This window comes from Triticum dicoccoides, chromosome 7A, assembly GCF_002162155.2.
Source record: "Triticum dicoccoides isolate Atlit2015 ecotype Zavitan chromosome 7A, WEW_v2.0, whole genome shotgun sequence".
Lineage (NCBI taxonomy): Eukaryota > Viridiplantae > Streptophyta > Magnoliopsida > Poales > Poaceae > Triticum > Triticum dicoccoides.
In genome coordinates, this window is record NC_041392.1 from 742,536,545 (window position 1) to 742,556,243 (window position 19,699).

General features: G+C 48.5%; 1 protein-coding gene across 1 annotated transcript; it reads right to left on the reverse strand.

The window, feature by feature from the left end:
* Nucleotides 1-3,069: 3,069 nt before the first annotated feature.
* Nucleotides 3,070-6,706, reverse strand: LOC119328160 (probable disease resistance protein At1g58602). The gene is made up of 3 exons (XM_037601180.1): nt 5,119-6,706; nt 3,967-5,006; nt 3,070-3,858 (listed from the first exon to the last, which is right to left on the reverse strand). The coding sequence occupies exons 1-3, from the start codon at nt 6,686-6,688 to the stop codon at nt 3,841-3,843; spliced, it is 2,628 nt and encodes an 875-aa protein (XP_037457077.1). The 5' UTR covers nt 6,689-6,706; the 3' UTR covers nt 3,070-3,840.
* Nucleotides 6,707-19,699: the final 12,993 nt, after the last annotated feature.

Here is a 19,699-nt window from a genome sequence, read left to right on the forward strand (position 1 = left end):
CATCGCACGATCCCACGACCACGTACGACTGGCCGAATCCAGCTCCATAATTCACGCTGTACCCTAGTTGAGGTTCTTTATGAATATCGGCGGCGACCATCTTGTCACTGGCGATCTCGTCGGCCACCGTGCGCGGCACTGTCCTGAACCTCCAGCGCTCGCAGGTACCGCATCCCGCGTCCCCCCATTTGTCTCGCTCGCAGCAACATCGAACGAACTGCCGTCGTTTTCGTGCTAGCTAGTGGTTAACCTAGCAGGGCGGGTAACCTAGCTACTCAGCGGCGCAGGCGATCGTGGATCTTGTTCCGAAGTGGTGCTCCTCGTGATCTGGGTTTCTTCTGTCTAGGGTTAACGTAGTGTCGGTTGCAGTCGGCTGTGTGCACCATGGCTATCGTTATTTGATACGGTGGCTAACCTTGGTATCCGGCGACACAAATAATCACAGATCTAGGTTTGGTAGTGCTGCTCCTTGCGATCCAAAGTGATCACAACGGGTGCCGTGGCCATCTTCCTTGCTAGGTTTGCACGATCTGAACGCCCTCGGTTGGGGTAGTTTACTTAACGTTCGTGATCCTGTGCTATGTGTTCTCCATTTCATTATTGATATTGTTTGCACATGTGATGATACTTACTATTTGTTGTAAGAAATGGCGGACAATGAGTTAACTGATATCATGGGAGATATGGAGTTTGGAGAACTGCTGAAAGACTGGATAGATGATTGGTCGGATGATGAAAATTCAGATCGTGGAGATTGGTCAGAGAATGGCAATGAAGGGGAAGATGTTAATGTGAGTGGCATTATCATGCTGTACCTTTTTTGTGGCATCGGACAACATTATATTTTTATATTGAAAAATTATAGATGGATATGGAATATGATAGTGAAGAAAACAACTCCGCGGTCTCGAATGAAAATTACATTAGTCAGGTATGAAAGTGGATTTATTTTTTTTGGCATGCAAATTGATTTTTTCCTGGAATATTATGTGATAACTAATTATGTATTTGTCAGCCTCATACCCCACATCTCTGATCTGGCTGACCAAGACAACAATATCTTCATCTCTGAGCCTCCGCTTGCTCCGCTTGCTGTCGGCATCTCTAAGGAAGCCTTGCAGCCGCTTGAGCTCATCTTTTAGGGACTCCACTTCAAGGGTGACTCCACACAGGAGTGTGGTCTCCTGAATTGCAGGTGTGTTGACATTGCTGAGCATGATGCTATAGGCCGACTTAGCCATTAGTAACTCCTTGTTGTCTCTGGCTCTCAGATCAATCAGAGATAAGTGGATAAAAGAATGCAGATGTGTGTGGCTTAGGATGGCATGGTGTTTGGCTTTTTATTGCTACTTGTGTCCAGCTCGATGACAGAGAAGAGAGCAGAGCATATAGTATATGAAAGATTGGATCTGAGAAAGGAGCATGGCAACAATGCTTTGTTCTCCCGCAGCTAGAACTTCAGGAACCAACCGATATATTATTTTTTAGAATAGAATCTTTCTTTACTGCCACATGACTGCAAGAATAATTAATGAGGAAATTAAACCAAAAAAGCTGCCCTCCATGATGCCATGCTTGAGATGGGCAAACGCTCTTTAATACGTACTATGTAGTTTAGTTAATCTGCAATGCAAAGGTGAGTTGGACCCCCCCTGACTATCTTACATTGTACTCCTATCTTAGCGGAGGATGTAAACTGTCAGCGTTAAATAGAGAGGTATGCTGTTCTCCTGACCATCTTGCACTGCATGTGTGTCATAACGTTTGAGCGTTTCTTGATGTAGTGTGATTACAAGTAGAAGAATCTAGCTAGAGTGTTGTTTGGGATCCTGATGTGTTCATTGGACAATGTTTAATTTTGTAGAGGACAGGGCATTCAACTCTGTTTTTTCAGTATTCTAAATCTGAAGTCTGAATTTTGTATCGCTGATCCGTATATACAGACTTGAAGAAAAATAGGTGGCTTTTGAGATACTTAAAACATACATGTTGCAGTTGATTGACGATGCCGAGCGGAAGCGGTGTGAAAGATTTCCAGAGTTGTCTCAGTTGATCAGACTCAAACAAGCATAAACACAGGTAATTAACCATGATTCAGGGTACATTATTCAAATGTTTACTGCAACCGAATCCCCATAATTTCAACAGAGGGAACAGGAAAAGCAAAATCTGCAACATCTGAGTACATGTAGACGCAGTCGCTCGTTTGTGCAGATTTCAGTCCAATGACCGCGCATCTTCATCATTACAATGGATCTAGGCAACACTGATCTGCACGTATACAGATACCTGCAGGAATCCTGCAGAACGGCAAGAGGAAGGGAATGCCTCCGAGTTAGGAATATACAGTTTAATAATTAATCAATTTTTCTGTATTTAAATTTACTGGCTGACACCTAGAACATGTTCTTAATGCAGCAAACCATTACTTGATTCAGTTAGTGAGTGCTGCACTCGGGAGCAGCTGCTATCTTCTGCTAGTCTGCACTTGGGGTTGAAGCTAGCTCTTGGTTCCTGCGGATATTTTTACATCCATCTCCAGTTTGTAAGGTCAAACTAATTAAACAAAGGAGATAACCCCAAGAAAAATCTGCAGCAGGGGCCATTAAAGCACAGCCATGGCATAGCTATTCTAGCAATAAGAGCTTGCATGACTTCAGGACCAAAAGTTCTTAAACCCATTGAAAACTACTCCCTCCGTCCGGAAATTTCTCTGACAAGTATTTCCGGATGGAGGGACTACATCCTGAAGCACAACTATCAGTCTATCAGATACCTGTCACAACAATACACTTCTCAGAATTACTAACCTAAAAGGGAAGAGGTTTAGAAAAAAAGTGAATTTCTTACTTAAAAACAATAGCAACTATAGTATTATGCAGTTTTAGCTTGCATAATACGAGAATAAGCCAATGTTACTTCAAAATCATGCCTATTCTTCAGACTTTATAGGTGTGATTGTTTTTATCCTTTTTCAGGCAAACGGTTTATAATGTTTTTGCGAATAAAATTGTTACCAACCCCTTTTCAGATATAAATGGTCGATGTTTTGAAGCATGCAGCTGCACATGAGTTCAATATATCATCATCCAAACATGAGAAGCCACACATGAACATCTAACCAATTCACAAGGTAGTACTCCACAATCTTTGAAAAATAAACTTGATGCATCAGCAACCCTAGTATTCATCGATGCATATGCATTTCTTACAAGCAAGTAAAACATGGCTCTGTACAAGGAATAAGCTCCAATTTTTTGGACTGTACATTTTGCACTAGAAATTAACACCTGGAACTGACACTTTTGTATCCGGAAGAAAAAGCAATCAGACCTCTTGACTCTTGTAGGGATTAGCGCCATCTCCGCTGCCGGGGGAGGAGGCGTTGCCCACCCTCCCGTGCGGTGCTAGGCTTAGAGTTTGGGGGAGTCGCAGACGGCCGGCGGTGGTGTTGCCGAGGGAGCGGAGGCGTAGGCCAGCCTTTTAGCTCGTCGAGCTCGGGGGAGAGGCGGCCGGCGACCTTGGCATCGGGAATGAAGGTCGGTGTCGTGCAGCGGCTCTCCTGGACCGACTCAGCTCCATCTCATAGACGGCCGACGGCACCGGATGACGAGAAGGCGGTGAGATTGGCATCGGGATGGCGGATCTGGACGGAGGAGCGAGGGGACATTGGAGGAGAGAGGTTGTCGCCCATGGCATCGAAGGGAGGGATTTGAGGATTGGGAGTAGGGGGATGGGTTCGTGAATGAATCGGGAGGGATCTGGCAACGAGGGTCTGGTTGAGGTGACAGATTTTTGACGAGAATAAAGATGAATTCCTCGCGCCCCATGGATCTGCAATCACCCCCTAATTTCCAGCTGCGCAAAAAAACGAGGGACTCATAAGACAATCACAAGCATAGACAACAATGAAAATGAATGGTGTGGCAAATTAACTATGCTTAAGCTGTGTATAAGTATGTATACCTCGCATCCTTTCTGCCACAGCTCCTTTCGTGTGATGTCATCTTCAGAAATCCGGGGCATATAAATCAGCTCCAGGTGACCGAGGGATGGAAGGTGCAGTAACACTTTGGGGAGCTTTCTCATCTTCTCCCACCGCCAAAGTTCCAGGTGAAAGAGCTTTGGCATTGTCCCTTCCTCCATCCTCCACACCTCGGTGGAAAAACGATCAAGTTTTAACTCTTGCAGCCGAGAGAACCCTTGGGAAGAGCAGCACATGGTCTGGCCTTTGTACCCACCCAAATGCAACACCACAAGACAGGGGAGTTTCTCCAGGATCGGCATCGGGTCTTGTTTTATGACTTCAGCATATAGAACTAGACGACGTACGCTTTGTGGGAACTCCGCAGGCAGCCTATCGAGCACATCAAATTTGACGAGACTAATATCAACCAGGTGAGCCATGTTTGCAAATATGTTGAGCACCTCCGCTGGTATATTGGGGTACATCCACAAGGCGAAGTTTGTTAGTTGATTCATCTGGCCCAAGAAAATCATCATGTCATGACAGCGGAAATCAGTGCCAGCATGACCAAGATGAAACGCAAAGCTCTGTATCTCTTTCAGCTGCAGTTGCACACTCCTTGCAGGTGGTGGTGGAGAAAATTTTCTCTGACATGAAAGGTAAACATGCCTTAGAGTAGGGATATCCCAGAGGGAGTCTGGTACTACCGATGACAAAAATGTGCTTCTGAGATCTATAGTCTGTAAGTAAAGGAGTTTGCCAATTGAAGAAGGGAACGCCACAAGTCCACAATTTGCCAACCTAAGCAATCTTATGTGAATGCACCCACCAATTACACTGGAGAAATCTTTTAGTGTTGAATCTTCAATGCAAAGAACTCTCAGGAATATCAGCTTAGGAAGGGACACTGATTTAAGTTTAAAGCCAAGCAGACTTCGGATATTAGACGTTGCAGGTAAAATCTCATCACTCAAAGTTTGAAAACTAAAACGATAATATATCAAGTTATCAGATGATGATGATGATGCACCAGCTTGGCCTGCAAATTTATTTAGAGTGCACCACATGTGAGAAAGAAGCTAGCCACATATGAAGGGCATATAGTAAAATAGAATGAATTAATAGGAAGAGACCAGCAGACGAAGCCTGACCTGCAGTTTTATTGATAGCATCAAGAAAACCATCATGTCTTGCTTCTTCTATGCACCAGTCATGTAAGATATCGTGAATCCTTATTCTCTCTATCCATCCATGTGCCGTACTTCTGCCAACAACTTGTACCAAGCTTCTCTGAGCCAACTCGGTTACATAATTACGTGCTGTTACTTCTAGTATATGCTTTGGTGTATGTGGAATGAAGCTTTCTGCTATCCATAATTGAATAAGGTCTGGCACATATATTATGAAGTCCTCGGGAAAAGCAGCAAGATAGAGAAAACAAGCTCTTAAATAATGATTTGGCAGGTCCTTGTAACTGCGAGCCAGTATGTCCCGCATGATCTGTCCATTCTTGGTTGATGGCCAATCAGAGAGTATATTAGACCATATTTGTGCATTCAGATTTTTTGATAGATAACCCCCCAAAACTGCAAGTGCAAGTGGCAATCCATCACATTTCTTTGCAAGCTTTCTCCCAAGTTTTTCAAACTCATCCACATCACGCATGACAGACCTTTTGTATGATGGTAAAGCTTTGCAACTAAATAGTTCCCAACTTTTCTCTTCATCTAACTTCTTCAAATGATGAACATAGGTTGGCATTTGGACATGATTTGCAACATCTTCCTTCCGGGTGGTTAATAGTACTCTACTACCATTAGTTGCATCTGGAAAAGCTTTAACCCTTTTATTTATCTGGTCCCATGTGTCGGTTTCCCACACATCATCAAGAACTATCAAGTATCTTTTTTGCAATAGAAAATCATGGATCTCCTTTCCCACCTCATACTCATTCATCTTAGCAATTGACTCATCTGTGCCCCCTATTATTTGTTTCATAATATCCTTTAGTAAATCAATGCCCTTGAATTTTTGAGATACAGTGACCCAAGAAACTGCCTCAAAGTGTTGTTTGATACTAGATGAAGCGTATACTTTTCTAGCGAGTGTTGTTTTTCCCGCCCCACCCATGGCAACTATGGAGACAACACTAAGAGTTATGTCATCTTTGTCAACTAACTTGCCAACTATTTCTTTGTACTCATCCCCAAAACCAACAAGGTCAATATCTTGAAAGTTTTGGTGCATAGTAACATAATCTTGTGGATGCTCATCCTCAATATGAACCTTTTCTACATCACTAGTATCCAAATTGATTTTCAAACGGTTTGCACTATCAAATATCTCACCGACCTTCCTTTTTACACGCTGTATTTCAGCACCAATTGTGTGAAGGGTAACCAGGTCACTTGGCAAGCGAGCATACCTGGAGATGGCACCCATGAAGCCCTTCTTGAGCCTGTTTCTCTTCTCCATGTAGTCGGCCGCTTCAATGGCATTCTCGGCCTCATATGCCGCATCCCTGATCTGGCTGACCCAGGTAGCCACAAGCTCATCTCCTGATCTCCTTTTGGCGTCGGCGGATTTCAGGTAGCTCTTTAGCCGCCTCAGCTCATCCTTCAAGAATCCCACTTCAAGGGTGACACCGCATAGGAATGTGGTCTCCTGGACGGCAAGGGTGCTCACGTTGCCAAGCACGGAGCCAATGGCCGACTCGGCCATTAGTTTCTCCGGGCTAGCTCTCCCTCTCAGAGATGGAATGCTTTGTATTTCTTGTTGCTTTGAGCTAGGTTGTATATATAGCAGAGCAGATTCAGCTCAGGATATGTATACGTGATGATGGAAATGAAGGAAGGAATATGGTGTGCTTCCGGGGAATTTTTCTCATTTTCTTTACCTTTGCTTTGACATGAAGGCAACGTATAAAGCAAAGAACCTCCCCACACGTTTGCTTGAGTTGCAGTTTTAGCATCATTCGATCCCATCTGCATGCAGCAGCCTTTCATCTGTTGGGGGCCATGGCCTTCTCGTGGTGGGCCTCATGGTCTCGTGAGAGCGATGCAGATTGGGCCTCGAGCACACACCAAAGCTATTGCTCCACCGCATGATGGATTCTTTGCTGAATCCTTACCTATAATGTGCTGGTAGAATGCTTGCTCTCGGCACTACCATTATAAACATGTCACTAGTGCCCAACTAAGCTGCTGCTTACTTGCTCAATGCAAAGTGCCCAACTAAGCTACGTAGTATTATCTGCTAGTAAAGCCACTAGTCTCTAGTACGTCTTTGTTGGTTTGGTTTGTGTAGCATTATAAATATTTCATAGATCGATCACAACGCTCTGAATTTATGCTCCCAAGGGGACAAGATTTGAATGAAAAATATGAATTCATAGAAGAGGGCAGTTTTGCTGATCCAGAAATACTATTGCAAGTCTTACCTCATCTTTTTTTTTCGAAAAGGGGGGACTCCCCGGCCTCTGCATCAGAACGATGCATACGGCCACAAGTCTTACCTCATCTGCATCAGTGCATGGATGTTGTAGCAGTTGCTCTTTCTGAATACTGGCCTTTAATTTGCTCATTATCTTCCGGCACATGCATGGTGCAGTAATATCTTTTCTGAACAACATGCTTATGCCTGTGCTTTGTAGGTGTTGTTTTGCTGGAAATTTCAAGGAACGACCGAAAGAAACCTCACTTGATGCGACCGTTCATGATAGACTTGCACTACAAGGGGATCCTGATGGGGATATTACCATCAGCAGTAGTGATTCCGAGGTGTTCAGGTGGCATTTTCTCAAAGCATACATACGCTGAATTGTGTTCAAATTACATACATATATGACTGGATTTAAATTTTTGATCAATTTCTGTTGAAGCGCTTTAGCTAAATCTATGTCAGATCGATTATACATGGTTCCTTCTTATTTTAAACTTGCTATAATTTTGTAAAATCTTATGGCTCTTCTCGAAGTTCATTGCGATGTAGTTATACTGTGTTTTTTTTATGATGCAGGCGCCATGAAGTGGCTTTCCAAAGTATAAAAAAAAAGCTCAGTGGATAGCAGCGTATGTTTTTCTTACTGTCAATGGTCTTGTACAAACACCTGGGGATGTCTGTGAGCAAGACCACTGAAGCTGCTACTGCTGGTGGTGGTGTAAATTTTGCTTTAGCTGCTGTTGTCTACGATTCCTGCTTTTCTTGGTCTGGAGTAACAAAAGGTGAAAAACTCAGCTAGATATATAGATGTCGTTGTGTTAGTATAAAAAAATTTGAAGGAAATTATTATCGACCTGCACGTATTAAATTTAGAAGGCCTGCTCCCTAAACTATGGCACAATTAAATCATGAAATACTCCTGCTCCCTCCTTCCACGTTTAGAACGCCTGCACGTATTTTTTTTTAAATTGAACTTTAATTTGATGAATAAACTATGAGTAATACCAGTGGAAACTAAACAAAAGAGTCCACGGATTGCACCAATGGAGATACTATTTATTCGCATAACAAATGGCAGTGATGACCAATCAAGTTTGACATGGAGGTATATATGAAGTTACTTCGGCACATTAGGTTTACGATGCAGTACACACAGAGGACTACTTCCGGCAGGAGTAAAACCCAATTATTTTGTACTGGAATGAGCAGCAGACTTGACCAACCATCTGGCTAGCTGCCTCTGTGCTTTCAGATCCTGTGGCTTTGTCACTTATCCCATCCATATGGTGCCTGAGACTCTTCCCCTGCTGCAGCAAGTTGAATGCCGTGTTGATGTCCTTGAAGGCAACTTGATGAGTTATGAACTTACCCAGCTGAAAAACAATTTGTTATCTGTCTATCTGTAAAGTATGAGGCGGACCCATGACCGTTAGGCGACAGGGAGGCGATCCGGGGCGATCTCCGCGCCCGACGGCGGAGCCACCGCCCGATGCCGGCGATCGCCGCCGGGTGGGCGGTCGCTTCTGGGCCCTCGCCGGATCTGACGATGATGATGCGGACGAGGATGGAGCGGAGCCGCCGGGGGAGTCACCGCCGTCTCCTACGCCGTCGGACCTAATCTGTGAATTCTTTCATTCAGGTTACTCGGAAGAGGAAGTAGCGACCACGGTGGACAAGGTGGTTCCCAGAGACGATCTGGCTCGTGAGGGGCTGCACGATGGAGAGAAGATCGAGATTGTTCGCCGGATCGTGCATAGAAGGACGGCGCCGTCGGCGCTTCGTCCATGGAAGGGACCTTTACCCAAGGTATGTTTGCCGAAGCTCACTGTGTTTGATCTGATCCGACCGGATGCGTGGGTTACGGTTAAGAGGAAGAAAGGACGGAGGTTGTTGTCCCGGAACGTGCGTCCGCCGGCGCCGGCCATGGAGGCCACGACGACCGAGATTCGATCGACGAGGGCGACCGCGCTCGCTCAGCTGCTTGGTGCGGCCGGGCTGGATCGGGAGCCTTCGGGCCTCGTTGCCAATGGGCCGGACAATAATGGGTATGAGGCCCATTATGTCTTTCAAGGCCGGTCCGTTGAGTGTTTTCTGCCATGCACGTCCGATCCTTCGATCGTCCCAGCGCAGTCGGTACGTGCCGCTAGGGTTCATCGCCAGGGGAGTCGTGGTTTCCCGCAGTGTGGATCGGGCAGGGCGAGGAGGATCCCGCCGCTGCTAATGGCTGGACGTGGAGCGGGACCCCCTCCTGCTGCGAGTACCGCGGGGGGGGGGGGCTGGAAGGGCTCGACCGCCGCCGCCCCATGCGTCGGGACGGGGCGCACCGCCGGCCGGACAGCAGCCGCCGGCACTTGCGCCGGGTGCTGCAGGTCGTGGAGGCGCTCTCCAGCCGCGGCAGCAGCTGGGCGCTCCGGGAGTTCGGGCTCCTGAGGCGCAGCCAACGACGGCTGGCCGGGCAGCGCATAGACCCCCGGTGCCATCTCATGCTGCTGGGGTCGGCCGGGGAGGCCCTCGCCCTCCGCCGCCGGCGGCGCCGGCTCCTGGGTCGATGACGACTGGTATGGTTAATACTGGCCGTGGAGCTCCTCGCCCTGCACCGCCGGTGGTGCCGGCTCGTAACGCGTCGGCGGAGGGGATGGCTGCTCTGAGGGCCGAGACGCCGGGGGCCACGGTGGCTGCCGGTGTCGCTGCTGATCCGGTGGCGGCAACTGCCGGGGGTCAGCGTGCACCCCCGCCACACCTTGCGGTTCGTCAGGCGCAGAATCGTTCGGGGCAGAATCAGGTTCAGAGTAATCAGAGTAATACCAGTGGGAGACCGACTGATGCACCTCGAGGCAAGTGGGGTGATGACGGGTTTGATGCGTATGGAGTAGGCCAGCATCGGGGCTCATCTTCAGCGGGAGGAGGTCGGGGTTATGCTTGGCAGAGTGACGGGTCTGCAGAGAGACCGTTCCTGGGGCCGGCTGGAGGCTTCGTTGAGGGGGCCTCAGGACCTGATAACAGGCACAGAGGAGGTTATCGCGGATACCGTGGTCGTGGTGGAGGCCGCGGAAGGTTCCGCCGGCCGCCTCCCCCTAGACATGTTGACTCTGACGGGGCGGCGATGGAGACTGATCAGACACCACAGGAGCTACCTCCCCAGGCGATGGAGGTGGTGAATGCACTTGTGGTTGCTGAGGTTCCTGGGATTGCGAAGGAGGCTGAGGTGGTTCAAGTGGCTGATTCTGAGAGGGCATCCAAGTACGCTCGGAAGAAAGAGAGAATGCTTTGTTACCGGTGCGGAGAGAAGGGGCACTTCATCGCGGAGTGTGTGGCCCAGCTGTGCGAATCCTGTGGTAAGCCTGCGCATGCTCCAGGGGATTGTCCTTTGCTGAGGGACCATATTCCAGCTCTTACTGTATATGGTGTGTACTGTGCGGAGCTGATGTTCTTCGAGTCAGCGGCTGCGAGGGAGATCCCAGCTGATACTCAGAGCCTTACTTCTGGTTTGGTCAAGGTGACACAGGGAGATGTCTCCCAGGCTCAGATTGTGCAGAGACTTCAGGAGTTGGCTCCGGGTGATTTTCAGTGGGACCTCGTACCAGTTGAGGATAGAGTATTCAGAGTGGAGTTTCCTTCGATTGAGGACTTGCAGCGTTTGTTGAGCTTTGGGATGTGTAAGGTGCCAGGCACCAAAGGTATTTTGGAGTTCCACGAGTGGAAGAAAGTTGAGCCTAAGGGGAAGCCTCTTACTCAGGTGTGGCTGCGTTTCTCGGGGGCACCGTCTGAGGCTCTTTCTGATGTGCGTGTGGTGGCTAGTTTGGGGATTATGGTTGGTAAGACGGAGAAAGTGGATATGGCGTTCACTAGAGCTCAGGGGGTGGCTCGACTGCGAGTTAGCATTCTGGATATTGAGTATGTCCCAGACGTCATCAACTGGACCTATAGAGGCGAGGTGTTTCCACTTGATATTGAGTTTGAGGATGCAGAGTTGTTTGCTGAGGTTGCTGCTGGCACTGACGTGGATATGCACGATGGGGGTGATGATACAGGTGCTCCCAGGGAGCAGGCGGATGAGGCAGCAAAGGAGCCCAATGGATCGGGGCCTGCTGCTCAGGAGCCGGAGAACGGAGCCGGGATGGAGCAGTCCCCGGCTTCGTCTTTGCCTCATAACTCACTGCGGTTTGGATCTTTTCTGCCGTCGTCGGCGCCTCCTCGTCTGTGGAGTGATCGGGTTGACTCTGACGATGCGTTCGAGCATTCGCTACCGGTCTTGGACTTTGGGCGGTCACCCCGGCAGTCGGCCAGCTTCAGTGCCCGTGTTGTTCAAGAGGTGGAGCCTCAGGAATCGCCAGGGCGATCTAGGTCTTCGGTTTCCTTGCGGAGGGGAGGGGCGTCTGGGCAGGTGGCCACGACTCCCTCTCATTCTTCTGTTTCACAGCAGGCGGCGCAGGTACCTGTGTCCAGCCGGGCGACATATCTTTGGGGCAGGAGGCCCTGGAGGTCCGTCTCGCGGGAGCCTCGTTGGTGGTGGGGTCGCCGGAGGTGCTAGGCAGGCGTCAGGGGCAGGTGGCCCCTGACCCTCTAGTACCGACGGCGGTCCTGCAGGTGGAGCGCACGGCTGCCACGGCGTCGGCTGGGGGGGTCGGACTAGGGCAGGAGGCCCTGGTGCCAACTCTGTCAGGCATCTCCACATCTCCTACGCGGTCCCCCTCTCCCAGACCTACTCCGGGAGCCGCTACTCGGGAGGAGGTGATCGCGTTCGGAGGGATCCGAGACCCTGCTTCCGAGGGGAGGCGGACGAGCTCTCGTCTCCAGGACCTTCCGGAGGTTGATGATTTGCAGCAGAGGTGCGCTATGCGGGCGGCCAAGCTGCGTGATGTGGAGAGCACAACAGGTATGTCAGTTAATGTTTCAAATTCTATTCTGCATTTCTCTAAGGATGAGATTATTAATAATGCAAACCAAGTGGGGGTGTCTCTTGGGAATAATAATTTGGAAATTGATAACTCGGTTAATGATCTTTTAGATTTGGAAGCGGAACGGGCCTTGGAGTCTATTAGAAACCTAGCGGCTGTAAAACCTTTGAATGATGCGGAGATTGAGGCCTTGGGTGTTAGGGTGCTTGATAAATTCTGCGCGGATCTTGTTCCTCCGTCTGCGGAGCCTGATGAGGATGAACTCCAGGTAGATGATGCAGCCCATGTTCAACCAGAGCACGGTTATGAGGACCGGGCTACAGGTGATAACATTCCTAAACGTAAGTGGAAGCGGAAGGTGTACCCTGCATCCGCGGTACGCAGGAGTGCTAGAATTCGTAAGGCCAAAAAATTCCATGATGACCTATGAAAGGAATATTCTGGAATAGCAGAGGTCTTAAGGACTTGGCTAAACGTAGGTTTCTAGCGGAGGCATCTTTAGAGCACCGTTTAGATTTCATTGCTCTCTCTGAAACTGGTAGGGATAATTTTGCACCTCAGTTTCTTAACACGTTGTCGGGAGGGGTGGAATTCGATTGGCATTGTCTTCCTCCAAGAGGGAGGTCTGGGGGCATCTTGCTGGGTGTGAGATGTGATTCCCTTGAAGTCCGGAGTGTTGTTATGGGTGACTTTGCAGTGAAATTCAGAGTCAGGTCCAAAATAGATGGGTTTAACTGGGTGTTGGTGGCGGTCTACGGGGCTGCACAACCTGAGCTTAAACCTGAATTTTTGGCTGACCTGGTTCGAATTTGTGGGTCCGAACAACTCCCTATCCTGGTTGGGGGGGACTTCAACATTATTAGGAGGCGGGATGAAAAGAATAACGATAATTTTGATGGGCGATGGTCCTTTATGTTTAATATCATCATTGAGAGTTTGGATTTGAGAGAAATCGAACTCTCTGGTAGACAATTTACCTGGGCTAACTCTTTACCAAACCCGACATATGAGAAGTTGGATCGGGTTCTTGCAAGTGCCGAATGGGAGCAGAAGTTCCCTCTGGTCACGGTGCAGGCTCTAACGCGAGGAATTTCGGACCACACACCGCTATTTGTTGACTCAGGGGAGCCAAGGCATGTGGGAAACAAGAATACTTTCTCCTTTGAAACGTCATGGTTTGAAAGAGAAGGTTTCTTGGATATTGTTGCCAGAGAGTGGGCTAGAGAGTCTAGGGGTAGATCGCCTGTCGAGAGATGGCAGAATAAGATTAGGCATTTGAGGTGCTTTCTTCGAGGTTGGGCTAAACATCTAAGTGGAGTTTATAAGGTTGAGAAAGACAGACTCCTGGAGATTATTCAATACCTAGATGTTAAAGCTGAATCAGCGGTTCTTCAATCTGCGGATATGTGCTGTAAGATTGATGCGGAAAAGAGGTTGAAGGAACTTCTCCGCGAAGAAGAGCTGAAGTGGGCGCTCAGAGCAAAGGTTCGCAAAGTAATCCAAGGGGATGCGAACACTCAATTCTTTCATCTGATTGCGAATGGCAAACACAGAAAGAAAAAAATATTTCAGCTCGAGCAAGATGAAGGCACAATTGTTGGTCACGATAATCTTAAGCTATACATCACCGAATACTACAAGCAGTTATTTGGACCGCCGGAGGATAGCGCTGTGTCCCTCGATGAGTCTAGGACTGAGGATGTGCCTCAATTAACTGCTGCTGATAATGACATGCTAGTTGCGCCGTTTACGGAAAAGGAGGTTTTCGATGCCATCTCTCAGATGGAGAACAATAAGGCTCCCGGGCCGGATGGGTTCCCGGCGGAGTTTTACAAAAGATGTTGGCATATCATCAAAGGGGATCTGCTACCCATGTTCCACGACCTTTTTGCTGGACGGCTTCAACTTTTTCATTTGAACTTTGGAACGATAACGTTGCTTCCAAAGAAGACCGACGCTCTCAGGATTGAGCAGTTCCGTCCTATCTGCCTCTTGAATGTCAGTTTCAAAATTTTTACCAAGGTTGGGACTAATAGGCTCACACAGATTGCGCATTCTGTGGTGCAGCAATCCCAAACAGCTTTCATGCCAGACAGAAACATCCTTGAAGGGGTGGTGGTGTTGCATGAAACGCTCTAGGAAATTCACTCTAAGAAACTTGATGGAGTCATCTTTAAAGTAGATTTTGAGAAAGCGTATGACAAAGTTAAATGGCCTTTTCTGCAACAAGCTTTGCGTATGAAAGGTTTCCACGAGGGCTGGAGGAGCCAGATTGAAACTTTTACGCAAAAGGGTAGTGTTGGCATAAAAGTGAATGACGATGTCGGTCATTACTTCCAGACACATAAGGGCCTGCGGCAGGGAGATCCGATGTCCCCTATTCTGTTCAACATAGTAGCCGATATGTTGGCGGTGTTGTTAGGGAGAGCCAAGGAAGTTGGCCAAATAGGGGGCTTGGTGCCACACTTAGTGGATGGGGGTATATCCATCCTGCAATACGCTGATGACACTATCATCTTCATGGAGCATGACTTGGTAAAAGCTAGAAATCTGAAGCTGCTGCTTTGTTTGTTTGAGCAGCTAAGTGGGCTCAAAATTAACTTCCACAAAAGTGAGTTGTTCTGCTTTGGGAGAGCCAAAGAGGAACAAGAGCATTACAAGCAGTTGTTCGGATGTGGTTTGGGTGAGCTGCCTTTTACCTACTTAGGAATTCCTATTCATCACCGCAAGCTCACGAATAATGAATGGAAGTGTATTGAGGATCGTTTCGAGAAGAAGCTAAGTTGTTGGAAGGGCAAGCTCATGTCGTATGGAGGCCGTTTAATTCTTATTAATTCGGTGCTCACGAGCATGCCCATGTTCCTTTTGTCCTTCTTTGAAGTCCCAGTTGGAGTTAGGAAACGACTGGACTTCTATCGATCGAGGTTCTTTTGGCAGGGGGAGGAGCCTAAGAGAAAATATCGGTTAGCGAAGTGGGATATCATTTGTAGACCGAAAGACCAAGGGGGTATGGGGATTGAGAATCTCGAAGTCAAGAACCGGTGCCTTCTTAGTAAGTGGTTGTGGAAGTTATCCTCAGGAACTGACGCCATGTGGGCTCAAATCCTGCGTAACAAGTATCTCCAAACTAAAACTTTGGCTCAGGTGTCGGTTAGACCAACTGATTCACCCTTTTGGAAAGGGCTTATGAAAGTGAAGCTTTCATTTTTTCAGAGGTCAAAGCATTTAGTTGGTAATGGTGCAAGCACGAGATTCTGGGAGGATACTTGGCTTGGAGAGGCTCCCCTAGCAATCCAGTATCCGTCTCTATATCGTATAGTTCGAAGGCGCGATGCTTTGGTTGCATCGGTCTTCGCCTCGATACCCCTGGATATCCAGTTTAGAAGATCGTTAGTGGGCAATCGTTGGGAAGAGTGGCTGCATCTAGTTAGGAGACTGATGCAGGTACAACTATCTCAACAACCTGATAAATTACGCTGGAATCTCACTAGGTCGGGGGGATTCACGGTTAAATCAATGTATGTTGATGTTATTAATTCCAGCTCGATTCCTACTTCAAAGCATGTGTGGGACGTCAGAGTTCCTTTAAAGATCAAGGTGTTTATGTGGTTTCTACATAAACAGGTGATCTTAACAAAGGATAATCTTATTAAGCGTAATTGGACAGGACCTACTAGGTGTAGTTTCTGTGATCAGGGTGAAACCATTAAACATCTTTTCTTTGACTGCCCACTAGCTAGAATTCTTTGGACGACTATTCAAGTCACTTTCAATATTACCCCACCAAGGTCGGTTAACATGTTGTTTGGGACATGGCTAACTAGGGTAGAGCCCGGGTTAGCAAAACATATTCGCTTGGGGGTTTGCGCTTTTTTGTGGGCGCTTTGGAATTGCAGAAATGACTTCGTCTTTAACAGATCAACAAATATCCATGTTTTGCAGGTTATCTTCCGAGCAACGGCTCTTATCCGTTCCTGGTCGCTACTCACTCCGACGGAGGCCAGGGAGCTTTTGGTTACTGCTGCTATCCGATGGGAGATGGTAGCTCGGGATATATTCAGCCGGTTTGGATGGCGGTCGTGTAACAGGATAGGCAATTAGTTTACCTGTCTATTTTGGAGCCAAACGGCTGTGATGTATAAGTGCTTTGGCTAGCTTGTGTATCTAGCCTTCGGGCTCTGTGTGAGCCTTTTCTTACTTTTCTTGTTGACAACCTTGAGACTTGGAGACTTTGTGGACTATTTTATGCTTAATAAGATGGCCGTATGCATCATGCTGATGCAGAGGCCGGGGAAGCCCCCCTTTTCGAAAAAAAAAATGAACTTACCCAGCTCCAGCTCCTGTGTTGTCCAAAAAACCAAAATACATGGAAAATTTTCTGAATCGAAACCTCTCGAACCTAGACCCTATTATCAACAATATGCATGATCAGTCTGATGGGCGTCACCTTGTTCAGGTTCATGTCGGCCAGAATCGGGATGTCCTGCTTAGGTTTCACCCCTCCGAAGAGCGATCCCATGACGCATTTCCCATGGAGTATCTCCCGTGAAGGTAGGGTGAAAGCGCTGGCATGCATTTCCACTCCAAGGATGATCGTCTTGGCCCACCCCTGCATCGGCAACATTCCAACATCGGAAGCCAAGTCAGAAAGTGAAAGTCATCTTACCGGCGAATGTGTGTGTCAGTGTGTGTTCTTGTGTGTGCATACCGCCCGAGAGCTCCGGAATGCATCGCTCATCAGCGCAGCCAGCCGGATGCACTGGAAGCAGTAGTCATCAGGCTGCAGGTGAAAGTGGATTTAAGTGGGACTAATTAGCCCATCCCACTTAAATTGCTTCAGTGGGATCCCATTGGATAGGAGAAAAAATAGTCGGGCTATCCCACTTAGCCCATTGGAAGCCTGCCTTGCCCTGTTAGCTAGCCAATCCTGATAGTTTCTCCTGCACTAAGGAATAGAGCGGGCGCCGCAGCGTGAGCCCCCGCTGCCGGTCATGCCGCTGCTGCAACTTGTTCCCACCGCCACCGTCGATCAAGCTGCCGCTGCCGCCGCACCTCCTGCTACTTCCTCCTGGCACCACGCCGCGAGGTGTAGCAAGTAGCTTCTTGGCCACAGCAAACAAGTTGCCGACCATCCGTTGACTGAGATGTAGCAAGACTTTCAGTACAGTCCTGCTACACATACGACAACTTGTATACGACTTTTATCAGTTATCAGTAGCCATCGATTCAATTCGAGAACTGCTACACGTACGACTAATTTTTTACGACGTACGTACGACAGTGGTCAGCGGCCGTTTGATCAGTTGGATGGACGAGTGAGATCATGTCGTACGAAAATCGTACGCACTGTTCATCGTATGCACAGCAATTTCGATTCAATTCCACGTACGAGTGAGATCACGTCGTACAGAAATTATACGCACTTCTAATCGTACGCAAAGCAATTTTGCTTTTAATATACTAGTTTAAGGTCCTTTAGGACACACCGTTTTTTTTTTAAGAAAAAAGAGGTGCACATCGTGGGTCAGCTTGTAACAAGCTGAGGACAGGGTGGCTTGGATTCACGCTGTCCCCATCGTCCATTAATCCAATCATCAATGGCTTCCTACAATATTATGCGTCCAAGGCAAGGTGAAAACAAAGAGAATCAAGGGCCAAGAATCCAATCAGTGAAAACATGGCTAACTCGGCTGGTTAGCCAAAGTCGGGTAGTTTGTGAAAATTAATTCTTGGTCGGCCACTGGAGAAGGGCTGCCGTCCGGATGAGAAGATGCTCCGCGGCTACGGCTAGCGCTCGCCATTGCCGCCTATAAAGTTATCCCGGATGGACACATGAACAATTAAGCACGCTTAGGCTAACTCCATCGCACGACCCCAAACGAACGTCCGTTTGGCCGGGATTTTGTCTGTTTGGGGCGGGCAATGGAGTCGTGTCCGGGCCTTTTCTGGGATACGGTGGCCGTGCGCCAAACGCGCAGACGCATCCATCTGCCGCATCCTGTCCACCTCCTTTTTCAAACGCAGAGCAATAAAACCATGACCTGTAGTTCATGCCAGCTGCTCTAGTTCATGCCGGCAACACAGCCAGCCTACACGACCTCGCCGGTAACACAGCCAGCGGCCGGCAACCCAACCAAGCTCCAAAATGAATAGTTTTCTCGCCGGCAACATAGCCAGCGGCCAGCAACATAGCCAACCTTCAAAAAATGAGTAGGTTCTTCGCCGACACACATCTAGTGGCCGGCACCCATGCCAGCCTCCAAAAAAGAACGTCCACGTCTGAATAGACCACCTAGTTCAGGCCCTGGGCGTCGAACATCTCGTTCTGCCGGGCCTCGAACCACCTCCTCGTCTTGTCGCTCATCTTGCTCAAGTCCGCGCTCATGATCGCTAGCGCCACCTCCTTTGCTTTGGTTGCGGCATTGGCGGCCTCGATGTCGAGCTGCCTCTACCAGGACGCCTCCTCCATATCGATCTTCCTCTTCTTGGCCGCCTCCTCCATCTCATGCTTCTTCGTTTGAAGGTCTAGGTATTGCTTCATTTGCTAGTCCTTGATTTGTCGCTTTTTCTCATCCCTCACATCCTTTTGAGACATCATGCCGTGCAAAGTCTGATGCAAGGCAAAAGATGATGCATCACACTTGTCGTCCATCTTGGAGTTGGTCTTGCCCTTCGGCCTCTTTAACGCCTCACCATCTCCACCTTCGGCCAATGCGACCATCTTCTTTCCTCTCTTCCTTTGAAGCTCACGGTATTGATCTTTGAACTTAGGGCAATTGTCGATGTGCGTCCAACAATGCGTAAGAGTGAATAGCTTGTCATTGTGTCGGGCCTTGAATGCTTCCAAAGATTAAAATGCCTACACCATCAACAACAATTGGACATGAAACATATAGAAGGCCGCAGAGAGGACCGTAGCAACGAAAGATAAAAGAGACCATACCATGTCCCCAATGCGAGACCATTCACGGACGTGCTTCAACGCTCCCTCGTGTGTGTATAGCCGTCGAGGAGCTCTGCGGGATCCGTACGGCCGGACTAGTTCGTATGCGCATTCGTATAGTCGTATTCTTATACGGCCGGGTGATTCGTTTTCGCGTGCAACCGGCCACGCGTGGGGCAGCACGTGTCATGGGAAGTTGCCATTCCCCCCACCGCATTGTCTCCCTCTCCCCAACCGCATCCTCTCCATCACCTCCATCGCCATGGAGGACGCAGGAAGCGACCGCCTCGATTGAGGCGTAGATCTGGTGGCGCAGGCGCAACAGGTCGTGGTGGGCACATGGGTGAGGGGAGGTGCCGGCGTCCAGGGCGCTGCAGCAGATGCTGTAGATCTGGAGAAGGTGGAGGCGGGCTGGAGCGGCGCAGTCCAGCTAGATGCGCCCGCTCTAGC